Source organism: Salarias fasciatus (genome assembly GCF_902148845.1).
Source record: "Salarias fasciatus chromosome 7 unlocalized genomic scaffold, fSalaFa1.1 super_scaffold_4, whole genome shotgun sequence".
NCBI lineage: Eukaryota > Metazoa > Chordata > Actinopteri > Blenniiformes > Blenniidae > Salarias > Salarias fasciatus.
The window spans coordinates 22,090,736-22,111,159 of record NW_021941229.1 but is presented as its reverse complement, the minus strand read 5'-3'; the positions used below and the strand labels follow the sequence as shown (position 1 = coordinate 22,111,159).

The 20,424-nt window shown below is 42.1% G+C and overlaps 1 protein-coding gene across 5 annotated transcripts in view; it reads left to right on the top strand.

The window, feature by feature from the left end:
- dab2ipb (DAB2 interacting protein b) overlaps positions 1-20,424 on the top strand; it is a 175,623-nt gene that overhangs the window by 47,590 nt on the left and 107,609 nt on the right. For 2 of the 5 annotated variants that reach the window (XM_030085473.1, XM_030085472.1), the window contains exon 1: positions 18,008-18,693. The exons of the other annotated variants lie outside the window; for them this stretch is intronic. In XM_030085473.1, coding sequence (XP_029941333.1) covers positions 18,570-18,693 — 124 coding nt within the window. In that variant the 5' untranslated portion in view covers positions 18,008-18,569. Of the gene's footprint in view, positions 1-18,007; positions 18,694-20,424 lie in introns of those variants that run through there. 5 annotated transcript variants of the gene reach the window in all.

The following is a 20,424-nucleotide window of genomic DNA, read 5'->3' as shown; positions in this document are numbered from 1 at the left end:
CAGACTATGATTAAACTACTGTTTAAATTATTTCAATATGTATGGATCCTGTGTGAAAAATATTATAAATCATGACTTTCAACCAAAAAAGCTGCAACTTGTGGGGCAAAGCTACCTTAGATAACAGGTGGGTTTATAGCTAGCAGTTATTCAAATTTAATCAATATTGATGAAATCAAGTAAAAAAATTAAAATTAAAGAAAATGGTAACACTTTACTTGAAGCCCCCCATATAACACATTATAAGTACATTCATAAAGCATTATAATGCCATTATAACACGTGTAGCTATAGTTAGAAACATTCATAGATGATTACAATGCCAGGACCTAACCCTAACCCTAATCCTAACCCTAATCCTATGCAGTATAGTGCTGTATAGTGAGTTATAAAGCATTGTGATCATGTATGAGTGTTTATAACTACTTATAATGTGTTATACAGGGGGGCTTCAAGTAAAGTGTTACCAAGAAAACTTAATTCCCAATAATGTTGGAAAGGGTCTGTGCCTGAACATAAAAAGTTATGCTACAAGAAAGGAAAAATTCTCTGTATATGTTAAAGAATATCATTTGTCGTTGATGTACAGGTAAATAACCTTTCATGTCAGATGCAGACAGCCTCTTATTTAGACATCTTTGGGGATTTCTGGCTGTTATCACAATGTTGTCCATTTCCAAACACTTTTTGCACTTTATGCTACTTTCAGGCTATTTTTTCAAGAATTCAGTTCAAATAGAAAACATGTAGAAGAACACGTGGTGTTCCTTTTGTGGAGTGAGATCACCTCCAAATCTACTTTCTCAGCCTCCCAAAAAACTTTTCAGTGCAGGGACTTTTTTTGTGATTAAAATGAGTGCTGTGATTCAGTTGTTGCCTAAATAAACATTTATCTCCTCTTTAGTTCACGAGACACCAGTGATCTCCAGGAACTTATTAAAGTCTCAAGTCGCCATTCAAAGTTGCCAAGAAGCCGCTATTAAACCTGGATAAATATTCATCCGGAGCTGGAGGGTCATTTGAGGTTCACCTGACAGCCTTGCCGTGTTTTCACAGTATAATGGAGTCATAAATTGAGTCAAATAAAGAGGTGTTTGATGTATATTTTGATGTTGATTTTGGGGAAAGTTGGACTGACTTTTTGTGAACCTCCAACTTTTCTCATCGCTTTAACTCACACGAGCAGAAGTGTTAAACACAACCTGTTCTCTGAAATATGATCCTATATAAGCTTTTAAGATCAGCGTTATTGAGAGAAGTATACTATCTCTATTAATTTACAGGACGTGGAGTGATGAAGTGCTTAATTCCCTAATTTGTTGCTCAGCAATGAGGATCATTCTTCTTTCATTTGTGCTCTCCAGCGTCCTAATAGCGACTGCATTGTTTAAGACTCGTGTGACACTTTGCGAACACGCCCCTCGTGACGGATTGCGCTCGCTGTTTATTATTTCGGCTTACACACATGAATGTGGATGATGTAAGAATGTGGTCCAATAATGCTGAGGGCAAAACAGAAAACAGGAAAGAGGGGAAAATGAGCTCCACTCCCAGAGGTTCTCCCCCTTCCCTCCAGCGTACCTCACTTCCTGTCACAGAACTCCCCACCTCTCGCATTCCAGCGAATGCATGCCCCATCGGTGAGTTTGTGGGGAAAACACAGTTAAGTATCATGCTAGTTGAGGTGATAACAACCTGGATTTATGTGTGAGTGGCCTGTCTGTGGCTTTGCAGCCGGTGGAGTCGGCGCTGTCCCAGATAGGCGCCCTGGATCTCTCTGAATAGCTCCAACATGCAGCAGCAGTCCTGAGGATGAGTGAGGGAAGCTGGCGGGGGGGGGGGGGGGAATCTAGAGCTGCGCATTTGCTTGTTTCCTTCTCCCGCCCCTTATTGGCGACTGCAAGTTCATGAGCGGAAGGACGCAGACACAAACACACCCACAACGTGCACGCCGGAGACTGTGAGATTGCTGTTTATAGGATGTGGATTCCCACGCTTCATAGCTGCTGACTGCACTTACAGGCCACCTTCGGTAGCCAAGGAATTCTCCCCCTGCCTGTTTCGATGGCTTTTTTTTTCCCCCCCTCTTCTGTCTGTGCATGTGTGTTTAAACTTGTTACAGACTGTTTTACTTACAGAGCTCCTCGCTGAAAGCGTCAGAGATCAGAAGACTTGGTGCCAACTCTGCTCCTTACATCCAGGAAATTAGAAAAAAAAAAAAAAGAAGTTGTGTTGCACCGTGATCAGCTGTTAAAGCTGTAAGATTTTCCATTTAAAAATAAAACATGTCTTTCAAGTTCACTCGTTCCACTTAAGAGCACCCTGCAGCCATTTATCTGGCAGATAAAAAGGAACCACGCTGCTTTCTGGACTTATTTTCTAAAAACAAGCACTTAAATATAGAGCAAGTCCAAATTTTATGATGCCAGCAATTAATTAGCAGCCAAGAGTGATTATTAAGGCAGCGCTTCTTCCTTAGTCAACACTTCCTGCTTCTTCTCAGTAAATCTTTCTTACACTGCAGGGAGCATTGCACTTTAATAAAGAATATTGATCCTGAACAGATAAAATTTATATGTTTGAATACTCATCAAAGCATCTTTGCTACTCTGATTCAGTAAAACGCTGCTCTGGCATAGCTGGGTAAATAACTGTTGCTGTCGGTGATCTCTTTTCAATATTGTTAGAAAAATATATCAGTTGTTGGTAATTTAATTAATCAAACACAGCTTTTGTAGTATTTTAAGGAGTAAGTTGGGTCTGTGAGACGAAAATAAACTACTCCAAAACGCTTTAGTTTATGAAGCTCCGTTCACACAACAGTGTTTCAGGAGAAAACAAAATGCAGTTTCATTTCAGAAAGGTTTTGTGTCCACACAGCAACAATGTCTGTTTACATGGAAGAAGAACCAATGCTTAAAACACTGTATTTTTTAATAAATGAAGCTGGATTGCCAGCATGAGTGACTGTCAGCTAAGTCCCAGGAGAATGTGGAAGTGGGAGTCATGCCCCACTGGAGGCAAACCTTGTTATTGTCCATCGACTCACACGTGCAGAATAATCATCGAAAAGGCCGTCGTGCGCAGTAGCAGCTTTTATACCGTCGACAAGAAAATGGTGTAAAAAAATGGTGAACGGTTTTTGAAAAGTTGCATTTTCAGTGGGCCGGAGCACCGTTGTGGTGGAAACAGACACCCAAAACGCAACAAAGGTTTTCCATTTTCACTTGAATGTGCCACGTAAACAGGAACTCAGTTTCCAACTTGTGCAAGTTTTAAAAAATTACTTGTTTGAGATAATCAGTCATGACTAAAGTCGGGTCATTTTTTCATACACAGCCTCTCTGTTGCCTCTCTGTAACTACCAACATGCAGAGAGCTTCTTCCTCTGGCTGGAGAATCTGACTTTCTTTCTTTCTGACTCAGAATCAGCACCATCTGTTCAAACTGTGTTCCTCTGGTCTAGTAGTTCTACAGTACAGCAGCAACAGGAGCCGTATTGACAGTGTAAAGAGGCATTTATATTATATACTCAATCTGCTGTGTAGCTGTACTGCTGTAGTGAGGAGCAGTTGTGTTGAGGTATGCCATGTGCAATATTTTTTCAAGAGTTCAGAGTTCATTCATTCCTCAGTGACAGAAGGTAACATTAAGTCTCCTGTAAATCCTCCATCCAGGCTGAAGATATTATTGCCTCCATCAGATTCTTCTGAGTTCAGCCTGGTGAGGCTGTGGTTCTCAACAGGCAGGTTACTGACAGGTGAGCAGGCTAATAAAACTTTAGCTTCACTGTGAGTTCAGGGGTGTTTCATACCTGCAGATGTTTCTTCAGGTTTGATGATGAGTCACTGGATGTTGAGAGCATTTTCAAGGCTGGGAGGCAGAATTTACATTGTGCAGAGAAGTTCTGGGCCTCATACAAAATGATGTCGAAGTTTCCGGCCAAACAATGAGTTTCTCTCCCTGGGAGCAGCCATGACTCCAGCAGCAGGTGGTAAAATCCATGGAAACGCGGGTTTTTTCATTCATGGTTAAACATATAACAGTAGAGCAGGAGATTGCTCCAAGATAGCGGCCAATGCTGCATCTATTCCTTGTTTGTCTACGGCGCCTATTGCTTGTATATCTATGGCGGTGTTGAAGTTTGTGCCATAAAGTGCTGTAAAGTGCTATAAAGTGTCAAAATGTCTGTATACGGTGCGGATGTCTGTTGTTATTCTGGTATATTCCGTCTGATTTTCAAAAGTAATCCCGCTCAGTAATCCATGTTTTTATCAGATATACCTGTGACAAGATTACATATTTTGTATACTGTAATGATTACAGTTACATTTTTTTGTATCCCAATTACATAACGCCGTTACATGTAATCTGTTACTCCCCAACCCTGCAAGTAGCTATGGAAGCCTCGAAATGCAAACCACAAATTCATCCAGAATTTACAGATTTTTCATCATTATTGGCAAGGAGAATATGTGTGTGTGAATATGAGAGTGAAAATATATGTATGTGCAAGAAGAATGTACTTGTGTAAAAAGACAACGTATGCGTGTGAGAGAGAAAATACATTGTGTGTGAGAGATGAATATATGTGTGTGAGAGAGCCAGAATGAATGTCTTGTATGGCCCCTCATAGAAAGCTGAATTCCAATCTATGCTTTCTGTCTTTGTTGAGTCAGGCCGCGAGTTGAGCATACTGCAACTTCTCCATCCTCATGTGGATTTCTGCACCAAAAAATAAAAAAAACACAGGTGGGGGTTAAGAATTAGAGGCACTATGCCTTCACACACACATAAAGAACTAAACAGTGGAGCTTTACGTCAGCTTCTCTCACCGCACAGACCTTTCGGGAAGATAAAAAGGTATATAAGGCAACCACAAGAGTAAACTGACGCTAATGCAGCTACAAGCTGCGAAAATTATTCTACCTGACAACAGAAAAATTTTGCTGCATTTTTTTCCCCTCCACTTCAAATGCTATGTAATTTTCCCAGCATTGCTAATAACACTGCATACAACCATGGTCTAAATATATAGTGCACATTACGCAGTTGCAGTGTGTGTGTGTGTGTGTGTGTGTGTGTGTGTGTGTGTGTGTGTGTGTGTGTGTGTGTGTGTGTGTGTGTGTGTGTGTGTGTGTGTGTGTGTGTGTGTGTGTGTGTGTGTGTGTGTGTGTGTGTGTGTTCTTGTATTTCTATCCTTGTCGGGGCCAAATGTCCCCACAAGGATAGCAAAACGTGGAACGACGTGCCTTGTGGGGACCTTTTTCCGGTCCTAAGTAGGAGAAACAGTGTTTTCTTGACCATGTTGTTGTTACTGAAAAAAGTAAAAGTGCAAAAACATTTCTTTAGGGTTAGGCTTTGTTGTGGTGTGGGTTAGGGTTAGGGTAAGGGTCAGGGTTAGGGGCTAGACATGAATGGGAGTCAATGGAAGGTCCCCACAAGGATAGAAATACAAGACCGTGCGTGTGTGTGTGTGTGTCCATGCATAGTAATCTCTGCAGTGTATCGGCATATTGAAGCCACTGCGCTTGCTGGGATAAAAGCCTGCGCCTGTGAGCTCCACGTTGAGTGTGTAGGTGAGAGCTCAATTAACAGTCAGCACATTTACACCAATCAAAGGTCAGCCCCTGATGGATGGAGAAGTTTCACAGAACCTCTGCCAGCTCCGGTATTACCTGCCCCGCTGCCAAATCTCTTCTCGCTCCGCGCTCCACTTACAGTTCACAGGGCCGTTTAAGGAATTATGCCCATTGTTCATGTGACGGTCGAGTCTCTGTGGCTGAGTGAGATGTAGTCGTCTTTATATGGGCCGTGACTGGACTCCATAAATTCCAACATACAGAAGTTGGATCGTTACTGGATAAAGCAGGACACATGATCGCACATTAACCCAGTCGGTTACAATATGTGGGTTTTTTACAGTGTCTGGAATGAGCAAAATAAAAGTGAGCAATTGCTTTTCTTTATTCTATCTACAAAGAGAAGGGAAAGTATAAGAAGCAGCAATAAAACGCCGAGGAATGAGCAGAGAGGAGGATAATTGAGGCACTAGAGTCCCACTTCTGTAATGACATGGTTCCTCACCTATAAAACCAGCTTCCTGGCTGTCCTCTATTTTTTTTCTGGATCTTTACAGCCTGTCCTGTCAGACAATTACAGATGCCACACTCGAAAGAATTTGTGTAAAATAAACGTTCAGCTTGTTGTCTGGAGTAGCATTTTTTTATGTGAGGTTAGGAAAACTTAGTAGGGAGGCAGTGACAGCAGAACGAACAGAACGCAGGATAAAAACAAATAAGTGAAAGATAAAGTAATTATTTTATCGGTCTGATAAAACAGGCTTCAGTGCATGACAGTTACAGACTGTATATAGAGACCGTCCAAAAGGAAGCCTGTCTGTCGCCGTCTGTCCATACGACTGTCTGTGTGCTTGACATTGTTACAGTTTTTCTCAAATGCTAAAACACAAAAGCCCATCCTCTAAACCAAATGACCACTTGTCTAAACACGTTTACTGAATCTAGTAAATATCATAAACACAATATCATAAACACATTTCACATGAAGACACAATTCACAAAACATAATCCTCCATTCTCATAAATCTAAACACATTTTTCCTTGCTAAAACACAAGTTGCAAAAAAACTCTGCTCATATTCTCAAATGAAAGCTCATGTGATGCAAAATGCTTGCCACAGGCAGCAATATTTGAACACAATGAACACACCTGGCATCATTCATTACACACAACGACACCTGTTGTTAATGCATCCTCCTGGACCACCAACAGCACCATCCTTGGCCCGCACATCCCATTTATGTGATCATTTGGGACAACGTCCGCTTCCACAGAACAAACCAAATCAGAGAGTGGTCCACCACCAACAGTAACCAGTTTTTAAACATCTGTCTGCCGCCCTACTCCCCTTTCCTGAACCCTGTAGAGGAGTTCTTCTCATCGTGGAGATGAAAGGTTTATGAAAGACAACCATACACTAAAGAGAACCTCTTAAGGGTAATGGAGCTGGCCTGGGGGGGGGGGGGGGGGGGGGGGGGGGGGGGGGGGGCATGCTCTGCTCTGCCCCCCCACAGCATGTGATATCCCATTTATATGCGTCGCGATTAGCGGAAGTACCTGTAGTGGCCGCTCAGTCCCGTCCTCCCCCGCTCCGACTCCCCGTTTCAGTATTTCAGTAGCGCCACCCCCCCAGTCCAGTCCAATGTTTCGTGTCAGTAGTGCCTCCCCCACCAGTCCATCCGACGCTCTGTGACAGCAGCAGCAGCACCCCCCCAACCCCCCCACTCTGTCTGACAGTCCATGTCAGTAGGAACCCCTTGCTGAATGGGGGCCCTGCTGGATTTTGAGCTTTGGCTAAAGTAAATTAAAAAAAAACTTCACACCCTGAACATGTTTTCAAGAGCACTGTTATGTGCAATAGATTCTGTTTTTGCATTGAGTTGTGTACATGCAGTATTTTCTATAGATTTATACTCTTCATATGAAACTGACAAATCTAAATGCCTAATCCTCAGAGATCTCAGAAGATCCATTACTGTAAAGTTTCTAAAAATATGCATCGGCAGTTATGAAACAAAGAACCTTCTCACAAATTGAGCATTGTGTTTTCAATTGTTTTGCCATAGTGTGTAAGGAATTGTATAATGTTTACATTTTTGACAGCTTTGAGCTGCTCTTTTGGTGTGAAAGTTTGATTTTTGAAGTGAGAAGGTGTGGTTGTGTTTATGCAGCTTTAGAAAAGGTTGTCGTGTTTAGACATTGGGGAACATAGAGGAAACGTTGGTGAAATGTGTTTTAGCATTTGAGAAAAACTGTAATGTATGTGCACGAGGGTTTTGGTTCACAAAGAAACAAACAGCACCCACTAGTGGCCTGCATTGCTGACTGCAGTGTTTTCAGTATTTTTGCTGTTCCCGTGTAAACGGTCATCGTTTTCAATACGCTGCCGTGTAAATGTAAAAACCTTCCGTTTTCATTTGAAGCATTCTTGTATAAACAGAACATTCATACTGAGAATTCTCTTTGAATCAAAGTTTGTCTGTTATTTCCCACCACTCCGTTGAATTATCACACCATCAGCGATTCAGAATCACACTTTCGGTTATCTGATCTCCTCTTTTCTAAAGTAATCTAAGCCTAATTTCTGCTTTCCTTCATCTGTCTTCTTCTTCCCCCGCAGTGTTCAGTGTGACCTCAGATTTGAAGGGTCGTGTCCATCTGGACTGAATAAGGAAAAGGAAATGGAGGATTACTCAGAATAGATTGACAGTGAAAACCTGTCAAACGCCTTCAGTGAATTTGTGTGAGATCAATGAAATCTCAGTCTATTTATCTCTTAAGGAGATGAGCGTGAACACGTGAGTTCCTGCACCGAGCGGTCTGTGGGTCTGTCTTTTTGTTTTTGCTGGTCTCACTGTGTTTGCAGGGCGGCTGGTTCATTTGTTTAATCTGCAGCGGATTGATTGGAACAGATTTCCCCTGTGTAAGCATTCGCTTACATGTCGGCAGCAGAATGTGGGCTATTCAAACTGTAATCCTGACATTGTCTCTTTGATACGCGGCCTCACTGTATGTTCACTCTGCCTCTGTGTGTGTGTGTGTGTGTGTGCGCGCAACGTGTGTGTTATTCTTGTGTTTATTATGGAAAACCTGCCTAAGATAATGTCCCACTGAGCTGAGCCACACAAACTGTTTCAATAGGATTCATGAAGTGGAAGTGCTTCACATTGCTTCACGTTCTTATTCTTGTTACATTTCTGTATTGGTCAGTTGATAAAGTCATGAAATTGTTATGCAAAATGATTTCTTGGTCAATCCCATTTGCACCCCATCATTAGTAACAGACTGAACGCTATATTTTAACTTTATCTTCATAATAAATTAACTAAATGAAAATTATATGAGAGAGAAAAAGAGAACTTTAACTTATCAGTGCAACAATTCTTCTTTTTCCACATTTGTAACAACAGCCTGGTCTCTAAAACTTCGCCGCGAGACATTGTGGGTATTGCAAAACACTACATAACATGGGCTTGGTAAACAAAAAAATGGAGTTGGCAGACCTTGAGCCCCTGAGAGGATTCAAAGCTTCACAGTTGTGTTTTGTAGCTCTTCGGGGGCCTATAGGATCTGAAATACACAAGCGGAGAAGGGAGATAAGAAACGATGTGCTGTAGGAGGAAGTGTCAGCCTGGCTTCAGCACCACTCAGTCTGCAGCCGGTAAACATGCTACTGTATGAAACAACACTGCCGCAGCTACGGAGCACTCAAATTAGAAGGGATTACAGCAATAGTTAGGTGGTGTAACAGAGAGCCGAGTGCTTTCTTCACTGATGCAGCAGCGCTGGAGGAGCTCTCTTCCATGGTCATCCTCTTCTGTTTGCCACCCACCTGAGGCGATGCTGGCGATGCATTAGAGAGCGTTATCGGTCTGGAGGTGCAGATTGGTGGACGTGCACTATAGCATGGATGTTCTCGCATTATGTGGCTGCAAAATATGACATGTGCCTTTTATGCCACTTTCCATCAGTCATCCAACATTAATGTCAAACATCCAACAGGTTTTTACAGCTCAACCTAACTCAACCTCTTTAGATGAGAGGTGATGAACTGGTCAGAACTGGACACACTGGACCACCGGGGGTAAACAGAAGTATAACTTATTTTCGTCATTGCAGGCCCTGATGTTACTGACTGTTGATGTTAAATGAATCCTGTTTTTCCACAATGAGGATTGATAAGAGAACCAATAAAGCACTGAACCGTTAAGCAGAATCGAAAATGGAATCGGAATCATCAAACCTTATCAGTTCCCATTCCTAATAACAGGGCAAAGACACACACACACACACACACACACACGCACACCATGTAACCATCCACGCATATTTTTGGACGGTTGGAGGAAACTCGTGCACGAAATGGGAAGACAGAAAGGCCCGACCCAGATTCAAAGCCGGAGCACAAACCGCCAAACATAATATTCAGTTGGCTCCGTCTCATCTTGTCATCAGTGTAACTCAAGATATTTCGCCTCTTCTATCAGACCAGTGTGAGACCTCAGCACTTATACTGAGCTGTTTGCATTTCCTCTAAATACTCAAGGTGAATTCAGTTGAACCTTTTTAAATTTCCTCCATCATTACATTTGATCTCTTCTAAATCAAAGTCACATCAAGTTAACACATGTCGGTATGTTCCAGAGCAAAAAAGATGATGAACTTGAAATCCAGGCGATTATAAAACACTTGAGTTATTAGGAACTAGTGAAAGTAATTTTCTTGTCACTTTTCTAAGATCATTTAGCCTTTCAGTTTTGTGCACGAAGTGGATTCCTGATAGAAAATGTCTTTTATTCTCCACAAGTGTATTCTGTTCCGGCAAACCGTTTCCCCTGAGTTACCATAACCACCTTTCTTAAAATGATAACATTATTACATAATTACGTAAAATGGGTAGCAGCAGGATCCTGTGACTTGGCCTAATGGTCCCCACGAGTCTGCATTTGTGAGCCATTTGTAGCACATTTGGTGTTGCGTTGGAAAACAACGTTGTCAGAGGCCTTTCGGTGCTCATCTCAAGTGCTTGCTTCATTAGCGAGATCCCTCTCATCTTCGCCTCCCTCCCTCCCTCACTCTGTATTTGTGCTCTTTATTCCTTTAATCATGGCAAAAAAAAAAAAAAAAAGGAGTTCAGCCCCCCTCTCCTCCTCATCCTCCTCCTCCTCTTCGCCAATCTTGCATATCTGTTTGTCTCTGGCCAGCAGTGTCACACAGACTCCTCTGTTCTCTTTCTGTCTCCAGTCTTGTATAATGAGTTCTGCTTGGTGGGACAGGACATTCTGCAATTTGGCCTTTAGTCTGGGGCCAACAGGGAGTAGGAGGCATGAATAAGAGGAGGAAGAAAAGGCTGCATAGATGGCACCCGGTCTGTCACTATAGCAGCACAAGTACGGGTTAGCACGGCCGCTCCTGGTGTTCAGAGAGTAATCCGTGTTGGCTAACTTTAATGGTCATAGAGAAGAGGTCACAATGGCTTTTTATCCCTCTCTGTTTATGAACAGGTCGTTATATATTCAGGGCGCCATGTGCCATCTCATGCAAAATTTAAATTGCACATGCAGATATTCATTCATATATGCTATTTTATTTTAATTCAAGAGGAAAAAAATGCTCATACCAACCTGACTGAAATGGGAAACCATTGCTGCGACACTGCTTGTAAATACTACATGTTAAAGTCAGTTGAATTATTGGAAAAATGAAGAGTGAAGCAAAATAGGTCAATAACGTACATTTCTCACTGCACGATAGAGGTGATTAAGTGAGAGAGAAAGCTATATTATGCCTTTCTATATGATTTTCAGTGGCCTAAAAAAAAAAATCACTTTTTGGGTTACATAGTATGTAATCAGATTATGCCTTTGAGCACTGGTGCAGAATTTCCCAAATTATCAGAGCAAATTTGCATGTATTTTTATCATAAATGTCAAATTTTAGTGTTTTGAAATCTGCATGTTTGATTTTTCCTGAAATGTCTCTTGAGATGTACAGAGATGAAGACGGATGCTGTGCTGGATGGTTTACAGAAATATGTGTTTGAAGTGCGACTTGAACAAGCTTTCAATCGGGAGGTTGTTGGTTTGAATCCTCAGTCCTCGATACCGGCTCACTGAAGTTAGTGTCGGAGGCACCGGATCCCAGCTGACTCTGGGAGAACGCAGAATCACCAGTTTCGAAATGGAGAAAGAGAAGGAGACACAATTCAGCCTCTGTCTAGGAAAACCCACACATGCATGGAGAACAGAGACACAGACAGCGTCCAATCAGAGATTTTCTGGATGCACCACCATGCGGCCCCTGGAAGTGAGATTTCTCCTGGGAAAGTGAACACCGCTGATTATCCCCACACTTTAACCACCCACTGTAACTAGTTTTATGGTGAAAATGGGTGAAATGCAGGAATTTAAACTCAGAATTTAAATGGAAAAAAAAAGCTCTCTGAGGTGAACCCATAGTGATCCAGTTCAAACAGCCTTTTATATCTGTTATTAGAGGCTGTTGAAGTGCAGCTCTTCTGGAAGCTCTCAGTTGATAAGTTGTGTTTTGAGTTGTACACGGTCATGTTTTCCAGAAGGGGTCAGTGTTGATGCAGGTTTGATCTGCCTCTCCGCTGGCAGGATACACTCACAACAGACACTCAATCTCACACACATTCACACCACCGGGCAGCTAAGTCACGTGTATTTTACAGGATCGTGATGTTTGCATCTGGAAGTCAGCAATGTGGCTGTGAAATGCTGTCGATTGTTTCATTGCAATGAACTGTGATAGCCAGTGAACAATATGTCATTTATCATCATTTTTTAATCATCTGGAGAGTTTTTTTTTCTTCCCTCAAAATGTAAAACGGAGTTTTGTGCTGCTACTGCATTAAAAGAAAAGTCCTTTTCTGTGTCATTTGTATTCCCACGGCTCACCTGTATGAGAGAAAGAAGCAGAGAAAGAGACTCTTCTTCTGTGTCTGACTGGAGCTTGTTTCTGTTTACACCAAATAAGACGTGACTTTATTATATGTAATAAAGTCAAGTTGTCTTTTAGAGGGTAAACTATGATCAGCCCAAGGAGACTGGAGCAAGAGCTACTATCAATTTTAGCTTATCCACTGCTTGTAATCCATACTAATGTGTTTTGCCATTTCCAGATGAAAAAGACTCTCAGTCCTTGAATCTTTACGGTTTCTAAGCACACGCTGGTTTTCCTCTATTATTCCCGAGTCGTCTAAATCCCTGTGACTCTGTCTGAGGTTTTTTTTTTTTTTTCTCCTCCTCCTTTTTTCGCTCTAATGGATGGCAATATTTTTGGTGTAATAGCCTGTGTGTGTCACTTTCTGTGTGAAACCCAGCATTCACAGGGAGACAATGGAGTGAGCTGTGTTAGGAATCAATGCATCTCTCTCTTTTGTTTGCCCTGAAAGTGGAATTAGCTCCATTTTCAGAGCAGTCTTGTTTTAGAGTATAAAGGTTCTGTAATTGACTTTCAGGTTTTTGGGGACCTTTTATTTATTTATTTATTTATTTATTTATTTTCAGCGTATCTGCAATCCCCTGCCGGCTCTGCTCTGTTATCTCATGCTATTGTTTAAGGCTTGATATGAATTCTGTGTATAATTAATGTTGAAGTGAAAAATCGATAACATCTGTGTGTGTATTTGGATTGTTTTGAACTTAAAAGAACTGAATCTCATACAAATTGTCATTAATTCACTATCATACCACATTTAAAATGTAAAAAAACTAGTCTGACTCGTGCTTTTCTTTCTTTTTTGCATGTTTATTGCCATTCGGGCCTGATCCATGTCTTCCATGCTCTGTTTAACAGGTAAGACATTTCTCTTTGCGATTATTAGAAATCTCTCTTTTTTTTTTATGTAGACTCAAAACACTCTTCCACCCAGTTAAGGGATCTGTTAATCCATTAACAAACAGAATTATGCAGTGTCACATTAAGAACCCTCTTTGTGATTCTGTGACGATTTAGCTAAGCAGAAAACAGTTTCTCACAAGCGGCCATCGCTTCCTCCATGTTTGGCTCCTGCTTGGTGACTATTGTTGGACTTAATGTCCTATACAGATGAACACAGCCAGTAAACGGATTCATCATGATGGATTTATATTCAAGTCGTTAGTCATATCCACCTGCTGCAGGTTTATTTCTTTTTTTTTCCAGATCTTTTTGCCTCTCCTGTTGAGAATTATCAATTCAGTTGGCTGAGTCACTGGAAACTGAGCAGTTGAATAGCTATTAGAAATGCCTGATTTGGGGTGAAATGCTGTCAGAGGGAATAAAGAAACTGTAACTCAGTGTTGCATGTTGTCAGACCTAATGAATAATTCTGACGGATTTTTTTTGTTATTCCAAGCAAAAGTACTAAATCCTGTGCTTTGGTGTTTTGTTAGTTTTAATTTCTTGTCTGAACAGGCTGAAGGATGTTTATATCCTTTAACACTCTTTATCTCTTCAGAATGTGTTGAATGCACATCAGTGGAAAGCAAACTGACAATAAAGAGCAACAGCTGCAGTTTGAATCCCTGATATTTGCTACACTTATCAATAATGCTTTTATGCTGCTGTCACAATGTGATGATGCATTTCTGTACGGCCAGTAGCAGTTGCATTGAAAATAATTTACTTTTATTAGATGTTGCTTCAGCATCAACCAAAACCTTTGTCTCAATGTACAGCTGCTCTTTTAGTAAATCTGAACTCCTGTTTCCAGGAGGAGTTCAGTGACATGATAGCAAAACTGCTCTGAATCACTTCACTCTTGTTTCTAGGAAGAGAAGCAGCCCATTAATCCTGAACTCATTCAGAACTTTGCCATGTAAACTCTAAACTTTATTTGAAAAGAAAATACCAGAAATGATGAATTTTCACTTGAAACTTTGTGTAACCCGGACTTCAGTCTCTTTTCTTGACAGCAGCTGTGATGTATTTGCAGCATCAGGAGGCTGGTAGCTTATCGATGAACCTCTAGCTGGTGGTTGAGCCTTGTGCACAATCATTAAATGAGACAAAAACACACAATAGTTACCTTCTCAACTTTTTATTTCCCATAGTCAGAAGTGCGCTACTTCTTTTAAACCACAGCTACTAACTGTAAACTGTGTTATCATTCAGTTCACTATTTTGTCTGATTTTATTAATGTTTTTCCACTGTGGACTGGTGTCTTTGTCACTGAACCAAATGAATTCTGCCGAAACTCTTCATGACACTGAGTCCCTGGTCTGCCTGGTCCATAAACCTGAGTTCTGTCAGACAAGAAGTCATTGTTCCTCGCCGCTCCCACAGTGAATATTATCCAGGCAAATTAATGCACTTCAAAATTCAAGGAGAAAAAGGAGTAGCACGTGTCCCATCTCTGTGTGAATAACACTGGATGTGATCTATGATGAATGCAGCTTTCGGTCATTTTATGTGACGTTGCAGGCATGGCTACAGAAACTAGACACACTGCTCTCTTTATGAGGGCTTGAAGACATGTATAACTCTGTCTTCAGAGAATTTCACGAGCCCAGCAGCGGCAGCAGCATGGAGCCTGAAGGCGTCACGTTCCCTCTGCTCTTCAGCGCGAGGCTGCGACTCGATGTTGACTGATGTGCACAGACTAATGGTCCCACTAAATACTGTCTGCGAGGCCGGTGGGAACAGTCAGTCCCCGCGTTAGACATATAGAGACGTACACAAACTGCTATATTGTGCTGCTGGGGCTTTATGGGCTGAGGTAACGACGAAAACTTCTCGCAGCGTGTGGCGTTACGATCCCCACTGCTCTCGCTAGCAGCGAGCGGCATTACAGTGAACACTGAAGGAAACGCAGTGCAGAAGGTGAGTGTGAGAGAGTGGGAGAGGAACGCTTTGATTAGCTACAATCAACAGATAAACTCATTCAGCTTGGGAACAGTAGGGGATGTTGATTACAACAAGGCTGAGATTTGAGTGGGTTTTTGTTCCCCTCTCAGTGTTGTTGTTTCTGCTCATGCATATTTATGAAGATTTTTATGTTTCTCTCATCGCATGTACATTTGTATTTAGTGCTGCTGTGGCTTTTTCTGTTGCTTTAACAATATGTTGCCGAGGTTCACGCGGTGAGCTGCTTTAATGCGGTTTACAGCTGCATTTTGTGTTTGTCATCAACGTGTGGGAGTGCGATTTGGAAATTTTATTATCCTTATTAGTTTTAATTTGTGTAGTCGTGTGAAAATGCCAAAGCAAACATGGATATTGTGGAACATGGAAATGTAAACACTTGATTTGCTTTGAAGAAACTGCCTACAAATGAGGACAATAAAGCAGAGGAGCAGGGTTGCACTGATACCAGTGTGGGATACCTGACATCAACCTCATAGCAGAGCAGATAATCAATGTCAGCTGTGTTGAAACTTTTTGTAAATCAACAACAGCAACAAAAGTGAAGCCGACTGCAAATGATACACCATGTTTGTGCTGATTGGCAATCTAATTTCATCTCAGTGGGAGAAAAATGATGAGCAATCAATGTTTTTTTTTTTTGGTTTTTTTTTGTTAACAGTGCAATTATTCAGTTCTAGGTGATGCAAAATTTAGGCCCCATTTTTGTAACAACATTTCAGGTGAAAACACAAAGTTTTTGAGTTTTTGGTTCAGAAAAGTTTTGCGTTTTCACAGCAACATTTTGAAAATGATGACATTTTGCCCTGAAATGGCAGAAACCCTGAAAATGATGTAGTAGGACCACAAGTGGGCGCCGTTGGTTGTTTCTGTAATGAAACCACACACACAGAGAACAGCACACTATGAACATTAACAATGGTGATTATACAGAAGTGATTATGAACAGACGACAACGGTGGATTGGTGTTACAGGTGACTAAAAACATTCAAACGGGGCTATAGAAATAATCACATGATTCAAGAATATCTTTGAAAAACTCACAAATAACAGTGTTGGGGGAACCAGATGAGGGAATTCTTCTCACCACAGTAACAGCAACACCTCCTTTTCAAATCATATGCAATCTCAAACAAGGAAGACTTTGCATATTGCATTGCATCTATTTACGTTCATCTGGTAAGCATGTATTCCCACCAGTACATTGTGCAATCGATAGCATATTCTTCATCATTCGCATTAATGAAGGCAAACCTGCTGACTGGACTGTGTGTGTTATTTCCTGTCAGTAGAGTCCCAGCCGTCGATCACCGTACGTGTGTGCAATTTTCAGTTTCCACCTGTTTTTATGTGCACAAACCTTCAGTAGATCAGGACTTAGTGAAACTGGAGATCCTAGCCATTTCTCTGAAACTATTTGAACCCTAAATTGTTTGAAATGCACCTACAGTGAAAGTTGTTGGTGTGTTTAATAAATAATTTATGCAGAATTTAACCGGTATAGGTATATATGCAACCCTATGTGTCACACCTTCAGATGCATAGTATTACAGCCATGTCCTTATTCAAACATCCGACATCTGTCGCTCCCTCATCGCTACTGAAGTGTGCCGTGTCGTCATCCTGAGATCTAAAGAGCTCTCTGCAGGGTTCAAAAGAGGAGGCTGTGGAAGCCTGGGAGTCTGTCGCAGGATTTCAAAATATCTCAAAATGATTTGAAATGAATCATTCCACCGCACGGAAAAAAGCATCTCCAAGTGACACAGATTTCAAACGACTGCCAATTTGTCCAGGACCGGCCCTGCAAATTTATCCCGGGAGCAGAGCTTTTGATGTTTCCGACTGTGCAAATAAGGTTGTGGTCCTGATGGGTTCCTGCTGGAAGTAGGACATCACGGCGTCCGGATTGAAAACAAGAATGAAGGAATTGATTAGGATCGCAAGAATGGTCATTTTCTATGAACTTATTAAAGGTCGTGGTTATGTTTGGAACCACAAGTCAGAAGCAGAAGCCTGGATGTTCTCAAGCCGCCTGATGGCTTTTCATATGTGCCATTTTAATTACTCATGGACTCTGGTCAGCCTGCCTGACCCTCGTCTTCACAGCGCACCCATTGGTTGTGCGAAACTCTTTACAGCCTATTTACATCTGCTGCTGATAGGCTGTCACTCCCAGCCATGCCTTTCTTGCCCTAGGAGGCAAATTAAAGTGGCTGGATTGTAAAACCTGGAACGTGAGCTGGATCAGGAGCCGCTCGGCTAAAAACTCAGCCGTTGGTAAACATTCTTTATGAGTCAGGCCTGTGCGCCGCGCCACATGTTTTCGTATCTGGAAGCATGAGGGTCGATTGCTCCGGTCGACGGAGGGGAAGTGAAGCATGCTGTCATCTGATTGCTGCCTTGTTAACTCCATTCCGCTCAAGAGTTTATCTGCACACATTTTCAAGGCATCCCAAAGTTTTCTCCTGTTGTTCTCGGCCACATAGCATGCTCTCGCTCCCCCTCCGTGTTCCTCCACTCACACACACACACTCACATACACACACACACACACACACACACACAAGAGAGGGAGAGACAGTGATTGTGTGCACATCTGTGTTACAAGACTCTTGTTCTACCTGCTTCAAGAAAGCGAGACTTTGGCTTCATGATTGTGTATAAAATTCCTTTGGTGCGCTCTTGCACTGGGAACAGGGACGGCTTTCCTGTCATTCAGGATACACACTCACACAGTGCTCCGGACACCGTGCCTGTGGGACCTCACTGTGGGAAACTTATGAGGGGGAGTGTTTAGAGCCGGAGCAGCAGCCTGAGCTCGTGGGACAGGACACGAGTACCGAGCAGAAGTGGATGTTTGATGTTTTAATCTTCCTCCTCTCTCTATCTGGAATGGGAAATGGTTGCAGCGCGAAGTGGATTTAAACCTGATACAGCTCTATGAGGACTTTAACTCAAGTAGATGTGTATGTCAGCAAGTGGACTCTCAAGCAAAGTTTGCGATAAACAGAGTTTGACTCCACAAACTTGGCCCGCTGTTTATCTTTGCCGGTACAACTTCAAGAGGACCTGCGTGTGGATCTCTTTCGGTTTCTGAGTGTGGGGATCATCACCATGGCTGGAATTTCAAGGAAAGGGTCTGGAAGACCGTCCTACTACTACAGATTCCTGGGCAAATCCCGACTGCAGCGTCAGCGAAGCCGGTCCCGCAGCCGCACCAGGCCGTCAGCCAACAGGGGTAATAAATACTTGGGAAAAAAAAAAAAAAGCAACCATGCAGCAGTTTTTAACCTCGTATACTCAACGGGATGCAAGTAACCGCTTGGCAACATTGTTCCTGTTTGTGTAAATCTCAGATGATGTTGCTCAGTGGAAAGCCAGTAATCATTTTGACAGCGTGTTTCTGATTCTCATTACCAACTTTGTGTCTGTGGTGGTATTTTCTCCCTCTGATTCCCTCTGAACGGACAACATAACACCAAAAAACAGACAGTTCTCCCTTCCTTAGATGTCTTTCTACTTTCTGCTTGGCTCACAACAGAAATACGCTTTTACTTCAACTATTTCTGCCGGCTCCTGGCAACCGCTCATTGTTTGAGATGTGTTTTTGCCCTTCGTCTCTAAAGGAGGGTGGGATGACAGTTTGGTGTCACTATTAACAATGTGATGCTACTCTCACATTTCACCATCAGCGCTCCGCAGCTCACAGTTCAGTGGTAACCTGCCGGGTCCTTGTTTGGGCACTTTGCCTGTAAATATTTTGGTGCTTTGTTTTTCTTTATAAACGTGTGACGATTTCTCTTCAGTTTTTTTTTTCTGGTCCCGTGTCCTCGAGCGACGTGTTTCTTCACTTTGTGCCGTTTCAGTGCTTACGGCTGGCAGCAGTGTTTGAACTGCAAGGTTATAGTGATAAGTCTGCCCCCAAGGCTTTGCTGAAGTTACTTGAATAGAGAGAAACGGAGGATCCCTGAAATCTTCTTCCTATTGATTTTTTTTTTTCCTTTTTTTTTTCATGGGAGCTGCTGTAACTTGCCAACCAGGATATTAAGAGGAAAGCTGTTGCGTATCTGTTGCTCTGCTGTGGTTATGATGCAAACTTTCTCCAGACAAATAGTTCGGCAAAGCATCAGGTTTAGTTTCTATCACTTTTTGCTGAGTCTGAAGCTCATTTGTTTGACTTTTCTCCAAACTTTTGCACCGTGATTGTGTGTCGTTGGGTTCTCTATAGTACGAGCCAGACAAAGCCAGACCTGCTGGTGAAAGAGACGCACACAATGTGTAGGTGCCCGGTTTGTATGTCTTCAGTCAAGCTGATGAAAGAGGCGCTTTGAAGTCTCCCTTCTGTATCATTCACTTCTTTAAAGAGCACACACACACACGGGCACACATGAATTAAGTACAAAGACGCACACACACACACACACACACACAAACACACTTTGCCTTGATCTTTGTGGCTAAGTGCAAGCCGCACTCACAAAAAAAACTTGAACACACCGACTGCACATTATCACAGTAGCTCAGAGGCGAGGAAGGACAGCTCGCGCCCAGATGAAGGAGAATACCACGAGCAGCTCTCAAGAGCAATAAGCTGTTTGATTTTTTTTTGCAGCAGCACAGATGAAGTAGTTTAAAGTAGTTGTCTAACTCTGTGCCATTTCGTATTAACGTGGTTAGAGACGTGTTCATTTCAATTGCAGCTGGATCTTCTGCTTCTCCTTTTTTGTTTCGATAGGAGGTTCTTTTTGGCTCCTCTGTCTTTACAGGGGTTACCACATCAAACCACTGCAATTTGCATTGCTTTACACGGCATTCCTTTTGGAACCAGGACTTGAAAACAGTTCCCTGAAACTCTCAGATTTTACGCGATCTCCTCAGGCGTATTAGAAAAGGAAGGGCTACTCTAATCCAAAATGTGGTTTCCTCCGACATTCCCGAGATATGTTTTTCAAGGAAATTGATGTTTTCG